Genomic DNA, 20,567 nt, shown 5'->3' with positions numbered 1-20,567 from the left:
CAATGACCTCAATGGAGTGGATTAAATCTATGTTCCTATTCTTCTCCACACAAAATTTTGGAGTCAACTAAGAACATCTGCACCAATGAAAAATGTTGCCCTATAAAGCTTAAGGAGCAATATATAAATTATTTATGAAGTTAAGAACACAAAAGTATATGTATTTCATCAGGAGAACTATAAGAGTAGGTATTCATTTGCCTAATGACTAAAGTTGAACAAGGGTAATAGAAGAGAGTTGTGAGAGAATGTGGGATTATGAGTGCAACTTTTAAAACTGAACAATGATAACATACTTTCCTTCAGAAATTAGGCTTTAAACACAGATTATCATAGTATTAGCAACACTTCACCCTATATTACATTAACTTAAAACTACGTTTATACTGATCTTTAATCTCTTTAAAGAAGTATGTTAGCTACACTTTTGAACTTGAAAATGAATAATGGCTACAGAACTCAATACTCAGGTTCCTGTGTACCAGCTCACACCTGTAAACCACAGCGGCTATCTCAGGATAACTGAAATGGTCATAACCACAAGTCACGTGTGTCCACATGGTCGCCTAGGTCAGTAGGTGACTTGTTGCCGAACATTCAATAAGGGGAGAATACATTTTTAATATATAAGCTATGATTAATTTCACTGTCTGGACCACAATACTGAGCTAACTGCAACTTATTGATAGATGAAGTGTCTCCTCAGTTTTTCAAAGTAAATCATACAGTACCTCTACCACAAGTGGAGGGAGCTCCAGGGCCTTCTGATAATAGTGGATTGCAAGATGTTGCAGCCCCAGTTGGTGAAGGGCACGGCCCAAGTTGTAGAATGTCTCCTGGCAAGGCCCACGTAAACTGAGGTATCGATTAAGAAAGGAAAAGCCCTACCAAAGAGAAAGATAATAATTCAATAGTTCAATCATTTGACAAGCAAGTGCAGGGGCAGGAATGCAATTTTCTATTTTTTGGCTATGCTGTGCAGCATGTGGGATCTTAGTTCCCCAATCAGGGATTGAACCCACATCCACTACATTAGAAGTGTGGAGTCTTAACCAATGGACCACCAGGGAGTCCCCCAATTTTTTTTTTAAAGATAGTCTCACCCTAAAAGAATATATGTCTGTGGTACAGTGTCATATAATATAGTTCAGATTTCTTCTGAAGGTGTAAAGGAGGTATTTTTTTTAAACTAAAGAAAAAAAAATTCACAGAAAATAAAGCCAAATGTTACAACTAGCTATCAAAGACCCATAATCTAAAACAGAGAATATATATTTTTATGGTTTCAAGTTGGTTTTTGTGGCATTAGAGGCTAGTAAAATTTTACGTTTGAGATACATGTCTAAAAGCTTGACCAAAATATAAATTCCAAGCTCTTATGATGATAATTTAGAAAGTTGCATCCTCAGGAGCAAACTCATTTGAGTGTATCTGACCTTTCTGGTTAAATGGTACCTTTTATATACCTCTCAGAGCCTTAGTAACTTCTTAATGTTAAAAAACTTGATTTTCTTTTTTCCCCTCTGAAAGCTTCTGACTCAATAGCTTTATGGAGAAACTGATTATTTCAGAGCATAGCTATAATGAAGCAGGCTCCCTGTGTGTCACAGCATCCAAAAAAGCAACTTGCTTCTTCACTTCTTCCTGTATTCACTTTCCCCTTCAATGCAACTTCAAGTTCTACTATGCACAGAAAGCTACAAATTGCAAGATGCAAGTAACTGACATAAGCAATCAAGCAAATATATTACCTGAGAATTAAATCAACAAATTTGTATCTATAAAAAATAAAATGCAGTTATTTCCTGGGTGATCTGGTATGTAAAAAATGGTCATGAATTTTTCTTCATAAATTAATAAATAATAAAAATTAAGGAATTTGTTAGAATTAATGCATTCTAGGAATAAAAAGTATGCTCAATAAACAAGTCATATTTTCTGCATGATAAATGAATCCATTTGAGTACATGAATATGACTTCTACTGAAAAACATGGTTCTCTGTTAAGTAATAGCAGACAAGCTATTAATCTCAGAAGAATCAAATCTATGTGTTTAAAAATGAGAAATTCAAAGACAAATATCTAAGAAAGAACATTTACTTTCCTTCCCTAATTACTTAAAAAACAGGTATATACATGCATCAAACATAAAAACTGAAATAAAAGCAAAAGTTTTGAGGATACAGTGTTGAATGAGACAGACCAGATCTCTGATCTCCTGGAGTTTATATTTTCACCAGAGGAGACACGCTATGTTAAGAAGGTAAACAAGAAAACAAAAAGGTAGCACAAATTGCTTTATGAACTAAGACTTTAAAAGAGCAATCTGTGGTGATGACGTAAGGAAACAGTCACACAAGCCCGTATCCAAACATTATTGTATGTCTATATTATTTTTAAAAACTAATTTAAAAACTCTTTAGGACCTGGAAGATTGGAAGCCTCTGAGGCTCCAGAATACAAGAAAGCCTGCACAGGATTCCCTAAGATTCTGCCTGAGCCTTCTCTTCTGATCTGGCTGTGTAACTCTTGGCCAGGAGTACTCCTATATGTTGATCCATGAGTGCTCAACACAGGAATGGATACTCCCAACAAGTGCACTAACCAGATACTACTTTTTTTTTTTAATGTTGAGGGGTTTTATTTTTCTATTTATTTATTTTTTTTTACAATACTGTATTGGTTTTGCCATACACTGACATGAATCCGCCACGGGTGTGCATGAGTTCTCAACCCTGAACCCCACTCCCACCACCCTCCCCATATCATCTCTCTGAGTCATCCCAGTGCACCAGCCCCAAGCATCCTGTATCATGTATCGAACCTAGACTGGCAGTTCGTTTACACGATAGTATACATGTTTCAATGCCATTCTCCCAAATCATCCCACCCTCTCCCTCTCCCACAGAGTCCAAAAGTCTGTTCTATACATCTATGTCTCTTTTGCTGTCTTGCATACCGGGTTATTGTTACCATCTTTCTAAATCTTTCTAAATTCCATATATATGCATTAGTATACTGTATTGGTGTTTTTCTTTCTGGCTTATTTCACTCTGTATAATAAGTTCCAGTTTCATCCACCTCATTAGAACTGATTCAGATGTATTCTTTTTAATGGCTGAGTAATACTCCATTGTGTATATGTATCACAGCTTTCTTATCCATTCATCTGCTGATGGACATCTAGGTTGCTTCCATGTCCTGGCTATTATAAACAGTGCTGCGATGAACACTGGGGTACATGTGTCTCTTTCAATTCTGGTTTCCTTGGTGTGTATGACCAGCAGTGGGATTGCTGGGTCATAAGGCAGTTCTATTTCCAGTTTTTTAAGGAATCTCCACACTGTTCTCCATAGTGGCTGTACTAGTTTGCATTCCCACCAACAGTGTAAGAGGTTCCCTTTTCTCCACACCCTCTGCAGCATTTATTGCTTGTAGACTTTTGGATCGCAGCCATTCTGACTGGCGTGAAATGGTACCTCATTGTGGTCCTGATTTGCATTTCTCTGATAATGAGCATGAGCATCTTTTCATGTGTTTGTTAGCCATCTGTATGTCTTCTTTAGAGAAATGTCTATTTAGTTCTTTGGCCCATTTTTTGATTGGGTCATTTATTTTTCTGGAATTGAGCTGCATAAGTTGCTTGTATATTTTTGAGATTAGTTGTTTGTCAGTTGCTTCATTTGCTATTATTTCCTCCCATTCGGAAGGCTGTCTTTTCACCTTGCTTATAGTTTCCTTTGTTGTGCAGAAGCTTTTAATTTTAATTAGATCCCATTTGTTTATTTTTGCTTTTATTTCCGGTATTCTGGGAGGTGGATCATAGAGGATCCTGCTGTGATTATGTCGGAGAGTGTTTTGTCTATGTTCTCCTCTAGGAGTTTTATAGTTTCTGGTCTTACGTTTAGATCTTTAATCCATTTTGAGTTTATTTTTGTGCATGGTGTTAGAAAGTGATCTAGTTTCATTGTTTTACAACTGGTTGATCAGTTTTCCCAGCAACACTTGTTAAAGAGATTGTCTTTCATCCATTGTATATTATTGCCTCCTTTGTCGAAGATAAGGTGTCCATAGGTGTGTGGATTTATCTCTGGGCTTTCTATTTTGTTCCATTGATCTATATTTCTGTCTTTGTGCCAGTACCATACTGTCTTGATGACTGTGGCTTTGTAATAGAGCCTGAAGTCAGGCAGGTTGATTCCTCCACTTCCATTCTTCTTTCTCAAGATTGCTTTGGCTATTCAAGGTTTTATGTATTTCCATACAAATTGTGAAATTATTTGTTCTAGCTCTGTGGAAAATACCGCTGGTAGCTTGATAGGGATTGCACTGAATCTGTAGATTGCTTTGGGTAGTATACTCATTTTCACTATATTGATTCTTCTGATCCATGAACATGGTATATTTCTCCATGTATTAGTGTCCTCTTTGATTTCTTCATCAGTGTTTTATAATTTTCTATATATAGGTCTTTAGTTTCTTTAGGTAGATATATTCTTAATTATTTTATTCTTTTCATTGCAACGGTGAATTGAATTGTTTCCTTAACTTCTTTTTCTACTTTCTCATTATTAGTGTATAGGATTGCAAGGGATTTCTGTGTGTTGATTTTATATCCTGCAACTTTACTATATTCATTGATTAGCTGTAGTAATTTTCTGGTGGAGTCTTTAGGATTTTTTATGTAGAGGATCATGTCATCTGCAAACAGTGAGAGTTTTACTTCTTTTCCAATTTGGATTCCTTTTATTTCTTTTTCTGCTCTGATTGCTGTGGACAAAGCTTCCAGAACTATGTTGAATAGTAGTGGTGAAAGTGGGCACCCTTGTCTTGTTCCTGACTTTAGGGGAAATGCTTTCAATTTTTCACCATTGAGGATACTGTTTGCTGTGGGTTTGTCATATATAGCTTTTATTATGCTGAGGTATGTTCCTTCTATTCCTGCTTTCTGGAGCGTTTTTATCATAAATGGATGTTGAATTTTGTCAAAGGCTTTCTCTGCATCTATTGAGATAATCATATGGCTTTTATTTCTCAATTTGTTAATGTGGTGAATTACACTGACTGATTTGCAGATATTGAAGAATCCTTGCATCCCTGGGATAAAGGCCACTTGGTCATGATGTATGATCTTTTTAATGTGTTGTTGGATTCTGATTGCCAGAATTTTGTCAAGGATTTTTGCATCTATGTTCATCAGTGATATTGGCCTGTAGTTTTCTTTTTTTGTGGCATCTTTGTCAGGTTTTGGTATTAGGGTGATGGTGGCCTCATAGAATGAGTTTGGAAGTTTACCTTCCTCTGCAATTTTCTGGAAGAGTTTGAATAGGATAGGTGTTAGCTCTTCTCTAAATTTTTGGTAGAATTCAGCTGTGAAGCCGTCTGGACCTGGGCTTTTGTTTGCTGGAAGATTTCTGATTACAGTTTCAATTTCTGTGCTTGTGATGGGTCTGTTAAGATTTTCTATTTCTTCCTGGTTCAGTTTTGGGAAGTTGTACTTTTCTAAGAATTTGTCCATTTCTTCCAAGTTGTCCATTTTACTGGCATATAATTGCTGATAGTAGTCTCCTATGATCCTTTGTATTTCTGTGTTGTCTGTTGTGATCTCTCCATTTTCATTTCTAATTTTATTGATTTGATTTTTCTCTGTTTCTTGATGAGTTTGGCTAATGGTTTGTCAATTTTATTTATCCTTTTAAAGAACCAGCTTTTGGCTTTGTTGATTCTTGCTATGATCTCTTTTGTTTCTTTTGCTTTTATTTCTGCCCTATTTTTTAAGATTTCTTTCTTTCTACTAACCCTGGGGTTCTCCATTTCTTCTTTTTCTAGTTGCTTTAGGTACAGAGTTAGGTTATTTATTTGACTTTTTTCTTGCTTCTTGAGGTGTGCCTCTACTGCTATGAACTTTCCCCTTAGCACTGCTTTTATAGTGTCCCACAGGTTTGGGGTTGTTGTGTTTTCATTTTCATTCATTTCTATGCATATTTTGACTTCTTTTTTGATTTCTTCTGTGATTTGTTGGTTATTCAGAAGCGTGTTGTTCAGCCTCCGTATGCTGGAATTTTTAATAGTTTTTCTCCTGTAATTGATATCTAATCTTACTGCATTATGGTCAGAAAAGATGCTTGGAATGATTTCTATATTTTTTTTAATTTATCAAGGCTAGATTTATGGCCCAGGATGTATCTATCCTGGAGAAGGTTCCATGAGCACTTAAGAAAAAGGTGAAATTCATTGTTTTGGGGTGAAATGTCACATAGATATCAATTCGGTCTAACTGGTCTAATGTATCATTTAAAGTTTGTGTTTCTTTGTTAATTTTCTGTTTAGTTGATCTAGCCATACGTGTGAGTGGGGTATTAAAGTCTCCCACTATTATTGTCTTATTGTTAATTTCCCCCTTCATACTTGTTAGCATTTGTCTTACATATTGTGGTGCTCCTGTATTGGGTGCGTATATATTAATCTTCTTGGATTGATCCTTTGATCATTATGTTGTGTCCTTGTCTCTTTTCACAGCCTTTGTTTTAAAGTCTAATTTATCTGATACAAATGTTGCTACTCCTGCTTTCTTTTGGTCTCTATTTGCATGGAATACCTTTTTCCAGCCCTTCACTTTTAGTCCGTGTGTGTCCCCTGTTTTGAGGTGGGTCTCTTGTAGACAACATATATAGGGGTCTTGTTTTTGCATCCATTCAGCCAGTCTTTGTCTTTTGGTTGGGGCATTCAACCCATTTATGTTTAAGGTAATTATTGATAAGTATGGTCCCACTGCCATTTACTTTATTGTTTGGGGTTCGGGTTTATACACCCTTTTTGTGTTTCCTGTCTAGAGAATAATATCCTTTAGCATTTGTTGGAGAGCTGGTTTGGTGGTGCTGAATTCTCTCAGCTTTTGCTTGTCTGTAAAGCTTTTGATTTCTCCTTCATATTTGAATGATATCCTTGCTGGGTACAGTAATCTGGGCTGTAGGTTATTTTCTTTCATCACTTTATATATGACTTGCCATTCCCTCCTGGCCTGAAGAGTTTCTACTGAAAGATCAGCTGTTATCCTTATGGGAATCCCTTTGTGTGTTATTTGTTGTTTTTCCCTTGCTGCTTTTAATATTTGTTCTTTGTGTTTGATCTTTGTTAATTTGATTAATATGTGTCTTGGGGTGTTTTGCCTTGGGTTCATCCTGTTTGGGACTCTCTGGGTTTCTTGAACTTGGGTGGTTATTTCCTTCCCCATTTTAGGGAAGTTTTCAACTATTATCTCCTCAAGTATTTTCTCATGGTCTTTCTTTTTGTCTTCTTCTTCTGGGACTCCTATAATTCGAATGTTGGAGCGTTTCATATTGTTCTGGAGGTCTCTGAGATTGTCCTCATTTCTTTTAATTCGTTTTTCTTTATTCCTCTCTGATTCATTTATTTCTACCATTCTATCTTCTATTTCACTAATCCTATCTTCTGCCTCTGTTATTCTACTATTTGTTGCCTCCAGATACTACTTTTGAAGCAGGGTAATAAAAGCATTAAGTATATTCATTTTTAAAGAACATAAAATCAAGTAATGAGGAATCCAAATGAATTACCTGTACAATAAGAGCATGTCTCTTTAATACATACTTCTGGGATGCCATGTGAATAAAGGTTAGGCCTATACAGAGGTTATAGAGAGGTTCCTGGGGATGGGTGCGAAAGGCCTGCACATACTGTCCTGAAAAATGAGCAGTGATGTTAGATGACAGGACAAAAACACAATTCCTTATTTCTGCAACACTTACTCAAAAATAGTTTAAGGTAAACAAACATTACTATCACTTTAACAAATACAAAGGTTATATTCCAAAATATCAACCAGATGCATATTAATAGGAAATTTAAAATATACAACATGTAACAAAAAGAGAAGGATTTACCCATCAATGTAATTTGACCATGACGATCAAAACTGACTACAAAAGTAACTTTTAAAGGTACAGTTTGACATTTCCAAGTAGAGTAGTACTTCAAAAATAAACAATTGAATAACTGTGATCATAAATCTATTTTACGATCTCAAATCTTTTAAAAAAGTAATGGGGGAATGTGTCTGTTGGTGAATTCTTTCATTAAATTAACTGAGGCCTGTCTTATAGATGTTAATGTGATAGATCATGGAGGTGAGAAAAATAGTTTTTGTTTTTTAAGTTTATGGGTATTATTGTCTCAAACATAGCAACTGTTTTTCCTGAGAAGAGCTAAATGTATCTAGTAACAAGATAAAAATTCAGGGTTTTATGAATTCCATATACTCTAAAAAATTATCTCATGTCAAAAGTCTAACTGTATGAGAGAGGAATTTTAGCAAATTTTTCTTGTAAAGGAATGATCTATAATTTATCATATAGATAAGAAAACTTCTATTCCAGAAGAAACAGCACTGTAAAGTCTCCTTAGCAGCACAAATGGTAGACTGCCATTTGGACTTTCTATTCTAATCTCTTTTATATATAGTTTTCTTAATATTAAACTAATAATTCCAAGAAAGTATACACAGCAAAGAAAAGTTTCAACATCTGATGTTCAAGATTACTGAACAACTATAAAAACAGCAACCATACACAAGAAACATTAAATCATTAAACAGCCAAAATCACAGTATACTCAGAAGTGAATCTGGCAATATATTTTATTGCCAGCAGCAGGAGATACATGCCTCATTTTAAGTTTAAACTTTTGGTTAAGTATTTTTCTACTTGCTTGCTCCTGGTTCCTTATTACAGAAATTTCCTATAAATGGTTAATGAATTTTCCCTCTGTTTAATTATTAATAAGAATTATAAAGACTTGTCTCACTCTAATCAGAATGGCCATCATCAAAAAGTCTACAAACTATAAATGCTGAAGATGCTGTGCAGAAAAGGGAACTCCCCTTCACTGTTGGTAGGAATTACACTTGTTCAGCCACTATGAAGAACAGTATGGAGGTTCCTTAAGAAAACTGAAAATAGAACTACCATATATGATGCTGTGAAAGTGCTGCACTCAATATACCAGCACATTTGGAAAACTCAGCAGTGGCCACAGGACTGGAAAAGGTCAGTTTTCATTCCAATCCCAAAGAAAGGCAATGCCAAAGAATGCTCAAACTACTGCACAATTGCTCTCATCTCACACACTAGTAAAGTAATGCTCAAAATTCTCCAAGCCAGGCTTCAGCAATACATGAACCATGAACTTCCAGGTATTCAAGTTGGTTTTAGAAAAAGCAGAGGAACCAGAGAGCAAATTGCCAACATTCACTGGATCATGGAAAAAGCAAAGAGTTCCAGAAAAACATCTATTTCTGCTTTATTGCCTATGCAAAAGCCTTTGACTGTGTAGATCACAATAAACTGCTGGAAATTCTGAAAGAGATGGGACTACCAGACCACCTGACTGGCCTCTTGAGAAACCTATATGTAGGTCAGGAAGCAACAGTTAGAACTGGACATGGAACAACAGACTGGTTCCAAATAGGAAAAGGAGTACGTCAAGGCTGTATATTGTCACCCTGCTTATTTAACTTAGATGCAGAGTACATCATGAGAAATGCTGGGCTGGAGAAGCACAAGCTGGAATCAAGATTGCCAGGAGAAATATCAATAACCTCAGATACGCAGATGACACCACCCTTATGGCAGAAAGTGAAGAGGAATAAAAAAGCCTCTTGATGACAGTGAAAGAGGAGAGTGGAAAAGTTGGCTTAAAGTGCAACATTCAGAAAATGAAGATCATGGCATCTGTTCCAAATACTTCAAGGCAAACAGATGGGGAAACAGTGGAAACAGTGTCAGACTTTATTTTTGGGGGCTCCAAAATCACTGCAGATGGTGATTACAGCCATGAAATTAAAAGACGCTTACTCCTTGGAAGGAAAGTTATGACCTACCTAGACAGCATATTCAAAAGCAGAGACATTACTTTGCCAACAAAGGTCCGTCTAGTCAAGGCTATGGTTTTTCCAGTAGTCATGTATGGATGTGAGAGTTGGACTGTGAAGAAAGGTGAGCACTGAAGAATTGATGCTTTTGAACTGTGGTGTTGGAGAAGACTCTTGAGAGTCCCTTGGACTGCAAGGAGATCCAACCAGTCCATTCTAAAGGAGATCAGCCCCGGGTGTTCTTTGGAAGGACTGATGCTAAAGCTGAAACTCCAGTACTTTGGCCACCTCATGCGAAGGGTTGACTCATTGGAAAAGACTCTGATACTGGCAGGGATTGGGGGCAGGAGGAGAAGGGGACGACAAAGGATGAGATGGCTGGATGGCATCACCGACTCGATGGATGTGAGTCTGAGTGAACTCCAAGAGCTGGTGATGGACAGGGAGGCCTGGCGTGCTACAATTCACGAGGTCGCAAAGAGTCGGACACGACTGAGCGACTGGACTGAACTGATGATCCAGCAATCCCACTCCTGGGCACATATCCAGAGCAAAACACAGTTTGAAAAGGTACATACACACTCACATAGCCAAGATTTGGTAGCAACCTAAATGTCCACTGACAGATGAATGGATAAAAAGTGCTGGTACATATACACAATGGAATATTACTCGGCCATTAAAAAGAATGACATAATGCCATTTGCCACAACATGAGTGGACCTAGAGATTATCATACTGAGCTAAGTAAGTCAGACAAAGACAAATACCATATGAGATCACCTACATGCAATATCTCAAAAAAAAAAAAAGATATAAATGAATGTATTTACAAAACAGAAACAGACTCAGAGACTCTAAAAGCAAACATGGTTACCAAGGCAGAAAGGTGGTGGTGGTGGGGATAAATCATGAATTTGGGATTGACATACACACTAGTACACTTGAAACAGATAGCCAACAGGGACCTACTGTATAGCACAGGGAACTCTACTCAATATTCTGTAATAATCTAAATGGGAAAAGAATTTGAAAAAGAACATATATGCATATGTGTAAAAAAAAAAAAATCAATGCAAGAAAAAAGAAAGACGTCTCCTAAAGGAATAAACTATCAAAGAATCTTAAGTCCCTTTTTATACTATAGCAAATTAAAATCATTTAGCAAAGCATCTAGAACTAATGAAAATTATTTTGAGAACAAACAAGCCTAAGTTATGCTTTAAAGTTCTACTTCAAAGACCTACTTTAAAGACTTACTTTAGCCTTTTGAAACCAAAGCATCACAAGAAAAATAAATATTTATTATAATTACTGTGAATACTTAAAACCACTTACTATATGTACTAGACATTATTTTAAGTACTTTATATTAAGTCATTTAATTTGCACAATAATCTACCAGGTTATCTCCATTTCAGAGATACAGAAACCAAAGCAGAGAGAGGGAGACAAAGTCATGTGCCAGGACACTCACCAAGTGCATGCTTAAAACTACCAGATACAAATGCATTGTGTCCATTTAAGACACACAGGGCATGATTATCTGGGTTTTTCAGCATTAAACGGAGACAAAAGCGATGATGTCGTACTTCTTGGGAATGCATGGTAACTTGATTGAAAATGTTCCAGAGCTGCGGTTTATTGACATTTTCCATTACCATTATTCTAAAATTGCAAAAAGAGAATGAGGGTAAAAAATAGTGTACAGAGAAAAAACATCTTGATTTTTAAGACTGAAACCCTTCAGCGCTATCCTATCAACGTTGAAATTCACCACCCTCAATAAGGGGTATGTAGTGTTTCTCCATCTTGTTTCTGCTTTTCAACAAACGTTTAAATCAAAAAAGCAATCAAGAGGTTTAAGTTTTATCTCTTCTCCCAACCCACTCATAGCTGCAGTACAATGAACACTGAATAATAATGTATATCAGACACTGGACAACTCATTTAACTCTCACAATAACCTATGAGGTGGTAATATTATGATGCCTGTTTTACCATAAAAAATGGGGAGACTGAGGCACAAATGTTTAAGTAAACCTCTTATGGGAGTGTATGCTCTCTTATACTGCTTCCAAGGACCACCAATGAACCGAATTAATCTGTTAGCAAGAGTTACACAGCTTACTAAATCTTGAGCATGTAAAATTAAGTCAAAGTAAATATTCATGCTTCATCAAAGAATCTAATTAAAATAAGTTATTGGAAAATTACCTGATATAGTTGTATGCCTTTCTGAAATTTTTGTCCAGAATTGCAGCAGACAGACCAAAGTATTCTAACTCTTTGCGTTTTGGCTTGTCTTCATAAAATGAGCAGTATTCCAATGAAGAATCAACAAGTAACTCAGCCTCCTGGAACCGGGATAGGTCACATAAGGAGTATATAGCCTTCAAAAGGAGGTTCCACCAGTCATCTTTTGTCAAGACACTCGTGAGTACAGCAAATATTGCTAAAATGAGACCAATGAAGATCAGTCAGGATACTATATTTACAGAAGTAGCGGTATCACAAAGAAAATTAACATGATCTAGTTTAAAGTTAAATTAAGTTGAATAACCATGGCCCTAGACGACTGAATTCTTGCCAACATTCTTCTGACAATAACGAGGAGGGACTGCTTCTTTTCACTCCCTCAACATGACTCCCTCTGATCTACCCAAGAAACAATCTGCAGTACCAGGTAATCCTCACTTCTGATTCATCCTCGGTAAAGTCCAGCTACATCCTTTGTGTTTTTCAGTGCTTGCTTGGATATATGTACCTTCAGGGCAGAGCAATGGTGCTTTCCATGACTGAGAAGGAATTCAAATGTTTACTAAACAAAGGATTTCAAATTCATACTTAATCTTCTCTTCCTTATTTGTCTATAAGAAGCCTTCCTTTTACAGCCTATGAGAAATACCAAAAGCCATAGAATTTTTTTATCACCTTCAATAATTCTCTGAGAATCTATCCTAAATAACTACTCAGAAATACAGATAAACCTATAGGCAAAAAGATGATCACTATGGTATTACTTAGTTGGATGGCATCATCGACTCAATGGACAAGAGTTTGAGGAAACTCCAGGGGACAGTGAATGACAGAGAGGCCTGGCATGCTGCAGTCCATGGGGTCACAGAGTTGGACACGACTGAGTGACTAAACAAAAACAATGGTATTACCTAGAAAAGAAAATTATCAAAAGCAACCATATAATAATTTAATAAAAGGGAATGATTAAACAAATTATTAAACCACTATCCAATGGAATATGACACATTCCTTAAATATAACAGGTACAAAGAGACTAGAACATGGGAAAATATTGGGTGAAAAATCAGTACAAAGATGTACGTGTGTGCTCAATCATGTCTGGTTCTTTTGCAAACCCCCTAGACTGTGGCCCCCCAGGCTCCTCTGCTCATGGAATCCTCCAGACAAGAATCCTGGAGTGGGTTGCCCCTTCTTTCTCCAGGGGGTCTTCCTGACCCCGGGACTGAACCCACATCTCCTGCACTGGCAGGCGGGCCCTTTACCACTGAGCCACCTTGGGAGCCCCAGTACAAAGACACATGCAACATCAAGTGACCGAGATAACCCTACCATGATGCACTGGTATAATGCGATCCTCATCATGACAGAACTATTAATAACAAAACAAAGACCTTATGAGCTTAAGAAAAACCAACAATAGCCCAGAAATGAGTTAACAGGGAAAGAGGAAACAGGCAGGATCAGATAGAGAAAAATATAACTTGAGGAAACATAGTCCAAAATAATGTGGGCAGACACTGGGTTAAGTACAGAATCAATGAACTCAAGAGACAGCAGGGCTCTAAGGCTAGATTACAAGCATCTGAGCCCACATTCCTATCCTCTGACTCTCTTCCCTCACAATATCTTGCTTATGTCCTTATACTGTGCTTAACAGAGATTCAGCTCATCTGGATTCTAAAACTTTGTCCATTGCACACTGCCATGTCAGTAACAATGGTTGAATTAATATCTGTGGACATGATTAACAATGAAATAACTTTCTGCTAGACTGGTAACTCTAGTTTATAGCCTAGGTCTTTTTCCAAAGTTCTCCTGAGTAATAATGTCACCCAACATCCTTGATCCTTTTCCAGCTAAAAATAGATGGCTTTAAAGTCGCATATTTGAGATTGGGCCAAAGCAACTTATTTGCAGAATTTCTATGACTGTTGCTGCATTTGTCAAAAACGAATTTAACAGAGACAAATTCATTTATCAAAGAAGAGCTTAACATATGCAGTTGAAGTAACCAGACAAATAAAGCAATCTGTATTATCTAATCATCACAAATTTCTTAAAATAGGGTATGTTTTATTCTTATAAAGTCAAAATCAAAAGATTCTTTTAGTTTTTTCACAGAAGGATCTAAGTAGACACCTGCTTTTAAATTTTCTTACACTGAAGTATATACATACAACCTTTCTTTCTTTTTTGAAAACACCAAATGAGTTTATTTTTCCTAAGGGATCTAGACTAGAAAATATAATTTTCAATAAGATTACTGTCATGTGCTGCTTCATGAGTTTTTTTTTCCCAACTCAGCCAAGTTTTACACAATAAAGCAAATGAAAGTAATTACCTTTTGCATCACAATTTGCTGACTCTTGGTCATTGTTGTCTGATATTTTGTCTCTTGACACTTTAATAAGGTAGAGATGCCTCTCTCCAGATTTGGAACTGGATATCAAACAGACTTGGGCTCTGTTCATTGCTACCTGAATTAAAGATAATTGAAATTTTTCAGTCATGTGTGTGTATGCTAAGTTGCTTCAGTTGTGTCCAACTCTCTGTGACCCAATGAACTGGCCCACCAGGCTCCTCTGTCCATAGGGATTCTCCAGGCAAGAATACTGGAGTGGGTTGCCATGCCCTCCTCCAAGGGATCTTCAATTCAGGGATCGAATGCATGTCTCCTGTGGTTCCTGCACTGCAGGTGGGTTCTCTACCGCTGAGCCACCAGGGAAACATTTTTAGTCCATAATTTTTTAAAGAAAATCTATGGGAAACAAGTATCACAAATGTGTCTGAAAGCTTCTTTAGTATGGGGAATAGAACATCAATTATCGTGTATATGAACACCTAAAAGAGAATGAATAGACTTATTTCTTCCTTAATAAAGGAATCCAAGTCACACTACCCACCTTAGTAAGGAAAAAGAAAGCCATTCACATTATGTTTATCTCACACACACCCACAGACAGTTCCCACAGACAGTTAACTATCTCCCTGTAAAAAGCCAGACTCAGAAAGGATGTCATACCCAGAAAACATCTTTGCAAAGTAAACAATATTGCCACACAGTAGTGTCCACAGGGCCAATAATGGACACCATGATGGTTCTCATTTTTCTAAATATGTACTAGCAAAGATTTTATTTTACAATCTGTAGTCAAGTTTATACTTTCATATAGACTTTCAATTACATACCATTAATCTCTAGGTTGTCTGCCTTTTATCTGACTTTAAAAAGTTTAAGAGTAAAAGGGAGTTACAAAATAGTTATGATCTATGTTTAAACCAAATTCTAAACACTTAAAAAGTCAACAAGGCTAACATAAAGACAGATTACTACCTACCTTTAAAAGCATGGCTAACATGGTAAGCAAGGTATCCACATAACCATACATTTTGCCTTGTGAAAATAACAGAGTAGAACGTTGAAGCAGTAACTTCAGTTCCTAAGGAAATAAGCATAGGATAGTGTGACAAGATTCTTCTGTTTCAAGTTGTTTGGCTTGCACAGAAAAGCTATGTCTTAGAAACTAAACCTTAAGAACATCTGCTTTGTGATCTCCCACAAAAATTAAAACCCAACATTTTAAAAACTATAAATTACATTAATAATTACAATGTTAAGTTGTTGTAACTTAAGATTCAAAACCATTTTTCAAAAACACTGAATGTAATACACTAAAATTAAACTTGGTTATAAGCTGGAGAAACGTCCTTAAAGTCTCTAAAATATAAGAAAATTCTAAAATATAGCCCACGGAGAAAAACTTCCACATTGCATGGCTTACCTGCTGTGCTGCGTTTGCATCTTGTGCTAATGTATCTGGATCATACATTGGTTCCAGGGCTTCCAGAGCTTTCTCGGGACGACCCAGCTGCTGCTGAAGGGTGGAAAGTGAAATTCTTGCATCCAAATGAAGAGGAGCCAGATCAACCACTTTGCTATAGCTTTCGGCAGCACGCTCCATGTAGCCTAAGGCCTTTAAGCATTCTAAAATGATGTTAAAATAAAGACTTGTAAGAGGGCCAAAATTATTTCTCCACTTTAAAAGAAATGTTACAGCAATATAAAAATTATAACAAGGAGATTAATGCATATATCTGTATTTTAAAACAACTATCCCTTCCAATCTCTATGCTGTAAGTAGTATGTGATCATTATATAAATACACAATTTGGCGTTCTGCTTTATTTACTTACATTAGGCTTTCCCTGTGCCTTCACTGGCATTCTGACTGGTTACAATATTCAATTAAATTTATCATTTCCTTAACCATCAGTTCAGTTCAGTCACTCAGTCATGTCCGACTCTTTGCGACCCCATGAACTGCAGCACGCCAGCCTCCCTGTCCATCACCAACTCCCGGAGTTCACTCAAACTCAAGTCCATCGAGTCGGTGATGCCATCCAGCCATCTCATCCTCTGTCATCCCCTTTTCCTCCTGCCCCCAATCCCTGCCAGCATCAGAGTTTTTTCCAATGAGTCAACTCTTCGCATGAGGTGACCAAAGTACTGGAGTTTCAGCTTTAGCATCAGTCCTTCCAAAGAACACCCAGGACTGATCTCCTTTAGAATGGACTGGTTGGATCTCCTTGGGACTCTCAAGAGTCTTCTCCAACACCATATTTCAAAAGCATCAGCTCTTCGGTGCTCAGCTTTCTTCACAGTCCAACTCTCACATCCATACATGACCACTGAAAAAACCATAGCCTTGACTAGATGGACCTTTGTTGGCAAAGTAACGTCTCTGCTTTTTAATATGCTATCTAGGTTGGTCATAACTTTCCTTCCAAGGAGTAAGTGTCATTTTAATTTCATGGCTGTGGTCACCATCTGCAGTGATTTTGGAGCCCCCCAAAATAAAGTCTGACACTGTTTCCACTGTTTCCCCATCTATTTCCCACGAAGTGATGGGACCAGATACCATGATCTTCGTTTTCTGAATGTTGAGCTTTAAGCCAACTTTTCCACTCTTCTCTTTCACTTTAATCAAGAGGCTTTTTAGTTCCTTTTCGCTTTCTGCCATAAGGGTAGTGTCATCTGCATATCTGAGGTTATTGATATTTCTCCTGGCAATCTTGATTCCAGCTTGTGCTTCTTCCAGCCCAGTGTTTCTCATGATGTACTCTGCATCTAAGTTAAATAAGCAGGGTGACAATATACAGCCTTGACGTACTCCTTTTCCTATTTGGAACCAGTCTGTTGTTCCATGTCCAGTTCTAACTGTTGCTTCCTGACCTGCATACAGGTTTCTCAAGAGGCAGTTCAGGTGATCTGGTATTCCCATCTCTTTCAGAATTTTCCACAGTTTACACTTAACCATACTGCTTGACATTTAGGTTATTCCTCAATTTTTACTCTAATAAATAACCCTACAGTAAACATCTTCATGTATATAAGTTGGAGTTCACAAACTGGGAGACCAATTTAACCCACAGGTACACTTTGTTGGGCCACAGTACTGTTAAAAACAGTAAACTGTCTACATCTTTAAAAGTTGGTATTTTTTTAAGAAATCCAAGTTACTGCATTCTTTTGGAAAATCTGGGTTTGGCAACAGTTGAGTCCCTTCATTTCCACATGCTGCATCAGCCATGCCAAGAAACAGCAGTACCCTTTAGACGGGGCTCTCCAGTTCCCAACCTGCCCTGGGCCTCTCACTTACCTACTTCATTCACTTCTGTTACTTGCCACGCTCCTGAGTTTTGTGATCTCCAATATAAAATCTCTCCTCACCTCATTCAATTACTTCCTCAGAATAAGTCCTTAGACGTGAAGTTATTGGGCCCTATTCCTCATACTTTATGCCAATCAATCATTAAGTCCTACAATTTGATGATGAATTCCCAGTAAGCATTTCTTCTTCCCACCCAAACAGCTACAGCACCTACAAACACAGGCCCTTTCATTTCTTTCCTTCTCACTGCACTGATCTCCTAAGATGGTATTTTGCGTCCTACTGTTTTCTCAAATCTCAAATTTCTCAAATATCTCCTCACCACTATCTTCAGGTTAAACTCTGGTAATGAAGGAAGACTACTAAATATGGGTGAATTACCATGATGGAATTTCTCATAATTTTTCACTTATCACTTTAAAAGATATTTCATTATTATGCTATAAGCATTAAATTCCTCTAATGATGTTTCTTCTCTACTGTTCCAAATTTCCTTATGATTTTTAGACATACTGAGGTTTTACCTCCCACTCATGTAAAGCTACATATGTTCAAGATAGAAAAAGCATTTATCAGTATCATGATTATAATTAAAGAGGATTTTAAAACATCTACTGCTAGTAACAAGAGCAGCTTCAAAACCACAGCAATACAGAAGGAAATAAAAATTTTAATTCCCTGTTTATGTCTTTTAAAATTAAAAACTTACAAATTATGTAACTTTTTATGTAAACTTATGTATGTAAACTTTTCCATCTGTATTCCTGTTCAGTCATCCAAATAAAGTGTTATCTTAACCATTAAGTGCTCTGTTATTTCATATCTGTGATATGGTCCACTGGAGAAGGGAATGGCAAACCACTCCGGTATTCTTTTGAGAACACCACGAACAGTATGAAAAGGCAAAAAGATAGGACACTGAAAGATGAACTCCCCAGGTTGGTAGATGCCCAATATGCTACTGGAGATCAGTGGAGAAATAACTCTAGAATGAATGAGGAGACAGAGCCAAAGCAAAAACAACACCCAGTTGTGGATGTGACTGGTGATGGAAGCAAGGTCTGATGCTGTAAAGAGCAATACTGCATAGGAACCTGGAATCTTAGGTCCATGAATCAAGGCAAATTGGAAGTGGTCAAACAGGAGATGGCAAGAGTAAACGTTGACATTTTAGGAATTAGCGAACTAAACTGGACTGGAATGGGTGAATTTAACTCAGATGACCATTATATCTATTACTGTGGGCAAGAATCTCTTAAAAGAAATGGAGTAGCCAACATAGTCAACAAGAGTTGGAAATGCAGTACTTGGGTGCAATCTCAAAAATGACAGAACGATCTCTGTTCATTTCCAAGGCAAGCCATTCAATATCACAGTAATCCAAGTCTATGCCCCGAATACTAATGCTGAAAAAGGTGAAGTTGAACGGTTCTATGAAGACCTCCAAGACCTTCTAGAACTAACACCCCAAAAAGATGTCCTTTTCATTATAGGGGACTGGAATACAAAAGTAGGAAGTCAAGAAACACCTGGAGTAACAGGCAAATTTGGCCTTGGAATACAGAATGAAGCAGGGCAAAGGTTAATAGTTTTGCCAAGAGAATGCACTGGTCATAAAATACACCCTCTTCCAAAAACGCAAGAGAAGACTCTACACATGGACATCACCAGATGGTTAACGCTGAAATATGATTGATTATATTCTTTGCAGCCAAAGATGGGGAAGCTCTATACAGTCAACAAAAACAAGACCAGGAGCTGACTGTGGCTCAGATCACGAACTCCTTATTGCCAGATTCTTAATTCAATTTCTTAAATTGAAGAGTAGGGAAAATGACTAGACCATTCAGGTATGATCTAAATCAAATCCCTTATGATTATACAGTGGAAGTAAGAAATAGATTTAAGGGCCTAAATCTGATAGATAGAGTGCCTGATGAACTATGGAAGGAGGTTTGTGACATTGTACAGGAGACAGGGATCAAGACCATCCCCATGGAAAAGAAATGAAAAAAAGCAAAATGGCTGTCTGAGGAGGCCTTATAAATAGCTGTGAAAAGAAGAGAAGCGAAAAGCAAAGGAAAAAGGAAAGATATACCCATTTGAATGCAGAGTTCCAACGAACAGCAAGGAGAAATAAGAAAGCCTTCCTCAGTGATCAGTGCAAAGAAATGGAGGGAAACAACAGAATAGGAAAGACTAGAGATCTCTTCAAGAAAATTAAGAGATACTAAGGGAACATTTCATGCAAAGATGGGGTCAATAAAGGACAGAAATGGTCTGGACCTAACAGAAGCAGAAGATATTAAGAAGAGGTGGCAAGAATACACAGAAGAACTATACAAAAAAGATCCTCACGACCCAGATAATCACGATGGTGTGATCACTCACCTAGAGCCAGACATCCTGGAATGTGAAGTCAAGTGGGCCTTAGGAAGCATTACTATGAACAAACTAGCCGAGGCAATGGAATTCCAGTTGAGCTATTTCAAATCCTAAAACTCAATATGCCAGCAAATTTGGAAATTCAGCAGTGGCCACAGGACTGGAAAAGGGCAGCTTTCATCCCAATCCCAAAGAAAGGCAATGCTAAAGAATGCTCAAACCAGCACACAATTGCACTCATCTCACATGCTAGTAAAGAAATGCTCAAGATTCTCCAAGCTAGGCTTCAACAGTATGTGAAACGTGAACTTCCACATGTTCAGGTTGATTTTAGAAAAGGCAGAGGCACCAGAGATCA

General features: G+C 37.2%; 1 protein-coding gene across 2 annotated transcripts in view; it reads right to left on the bottom strand.

Moving 5' to 3' along the window:
• Positions 1-20,567, bottom strand: part of GTF3C3 (general transcription factor IIIC subunit 3) — a 36,693-nt gene that overhangs the window by 2,219 nt on the left and 13,907 nt on the right. The window contains exons 11-17 of one of the 2 annotated variants that reach the window (XR_005719041.1): positions 15,935-16,137; positions 15,491-15,592; positions 14,494-14,629; positions 12,108-12,345; positions 11,483-11,558; positions 7,579-7,703; positions 732-884 (exon numbers count right to left, since the gene is read on the bottom strand). Coding sequence is in view for 1 of the 2 variants with exons in the window: in XM_040228882.1 (XP_040084816.1) it covers positions 732-884; positions 7,579-7,703; positions 11,368-11,558; positions 12,108-12,345; positions 14,494-14,629; positions 15,491-15,592; positions 15,935-16,137 (1,148 nt within the window). In the remaining variant the exon portion in view is untranslated. Of the gene's footprint in view, positions 1-731; positions 885-7,578; positions 7,704-11,367; positions 11,559-12,107; positions 12,346-14,493; positions 14,630-15,490; positions 15,593-15,934; positions 16,138-20,567 lie in introns of both variants that reach the window. The other variant, XM_040228882.1, reaches the window with a different exon arrangement.

Source organism: Oryx dammah, unplaced genomic scaffold (assembly GCF_014754425.2).
Source record: "Oryx dammah isolate SB20612 unplaced genomic scaffold, SCBI_Odam_1.1 HiC_scaffold_27, whole genome shotgun sequence".
Lineage (NCBI taxonomy): Eukaryota > Metazoa > Chordata > Mammalia > Artiodactyla > Bovidae > Oryx > Oryx dammah.
This window is presented reverse-complemented; position numbering and strand designations above follow the sequence as displayed.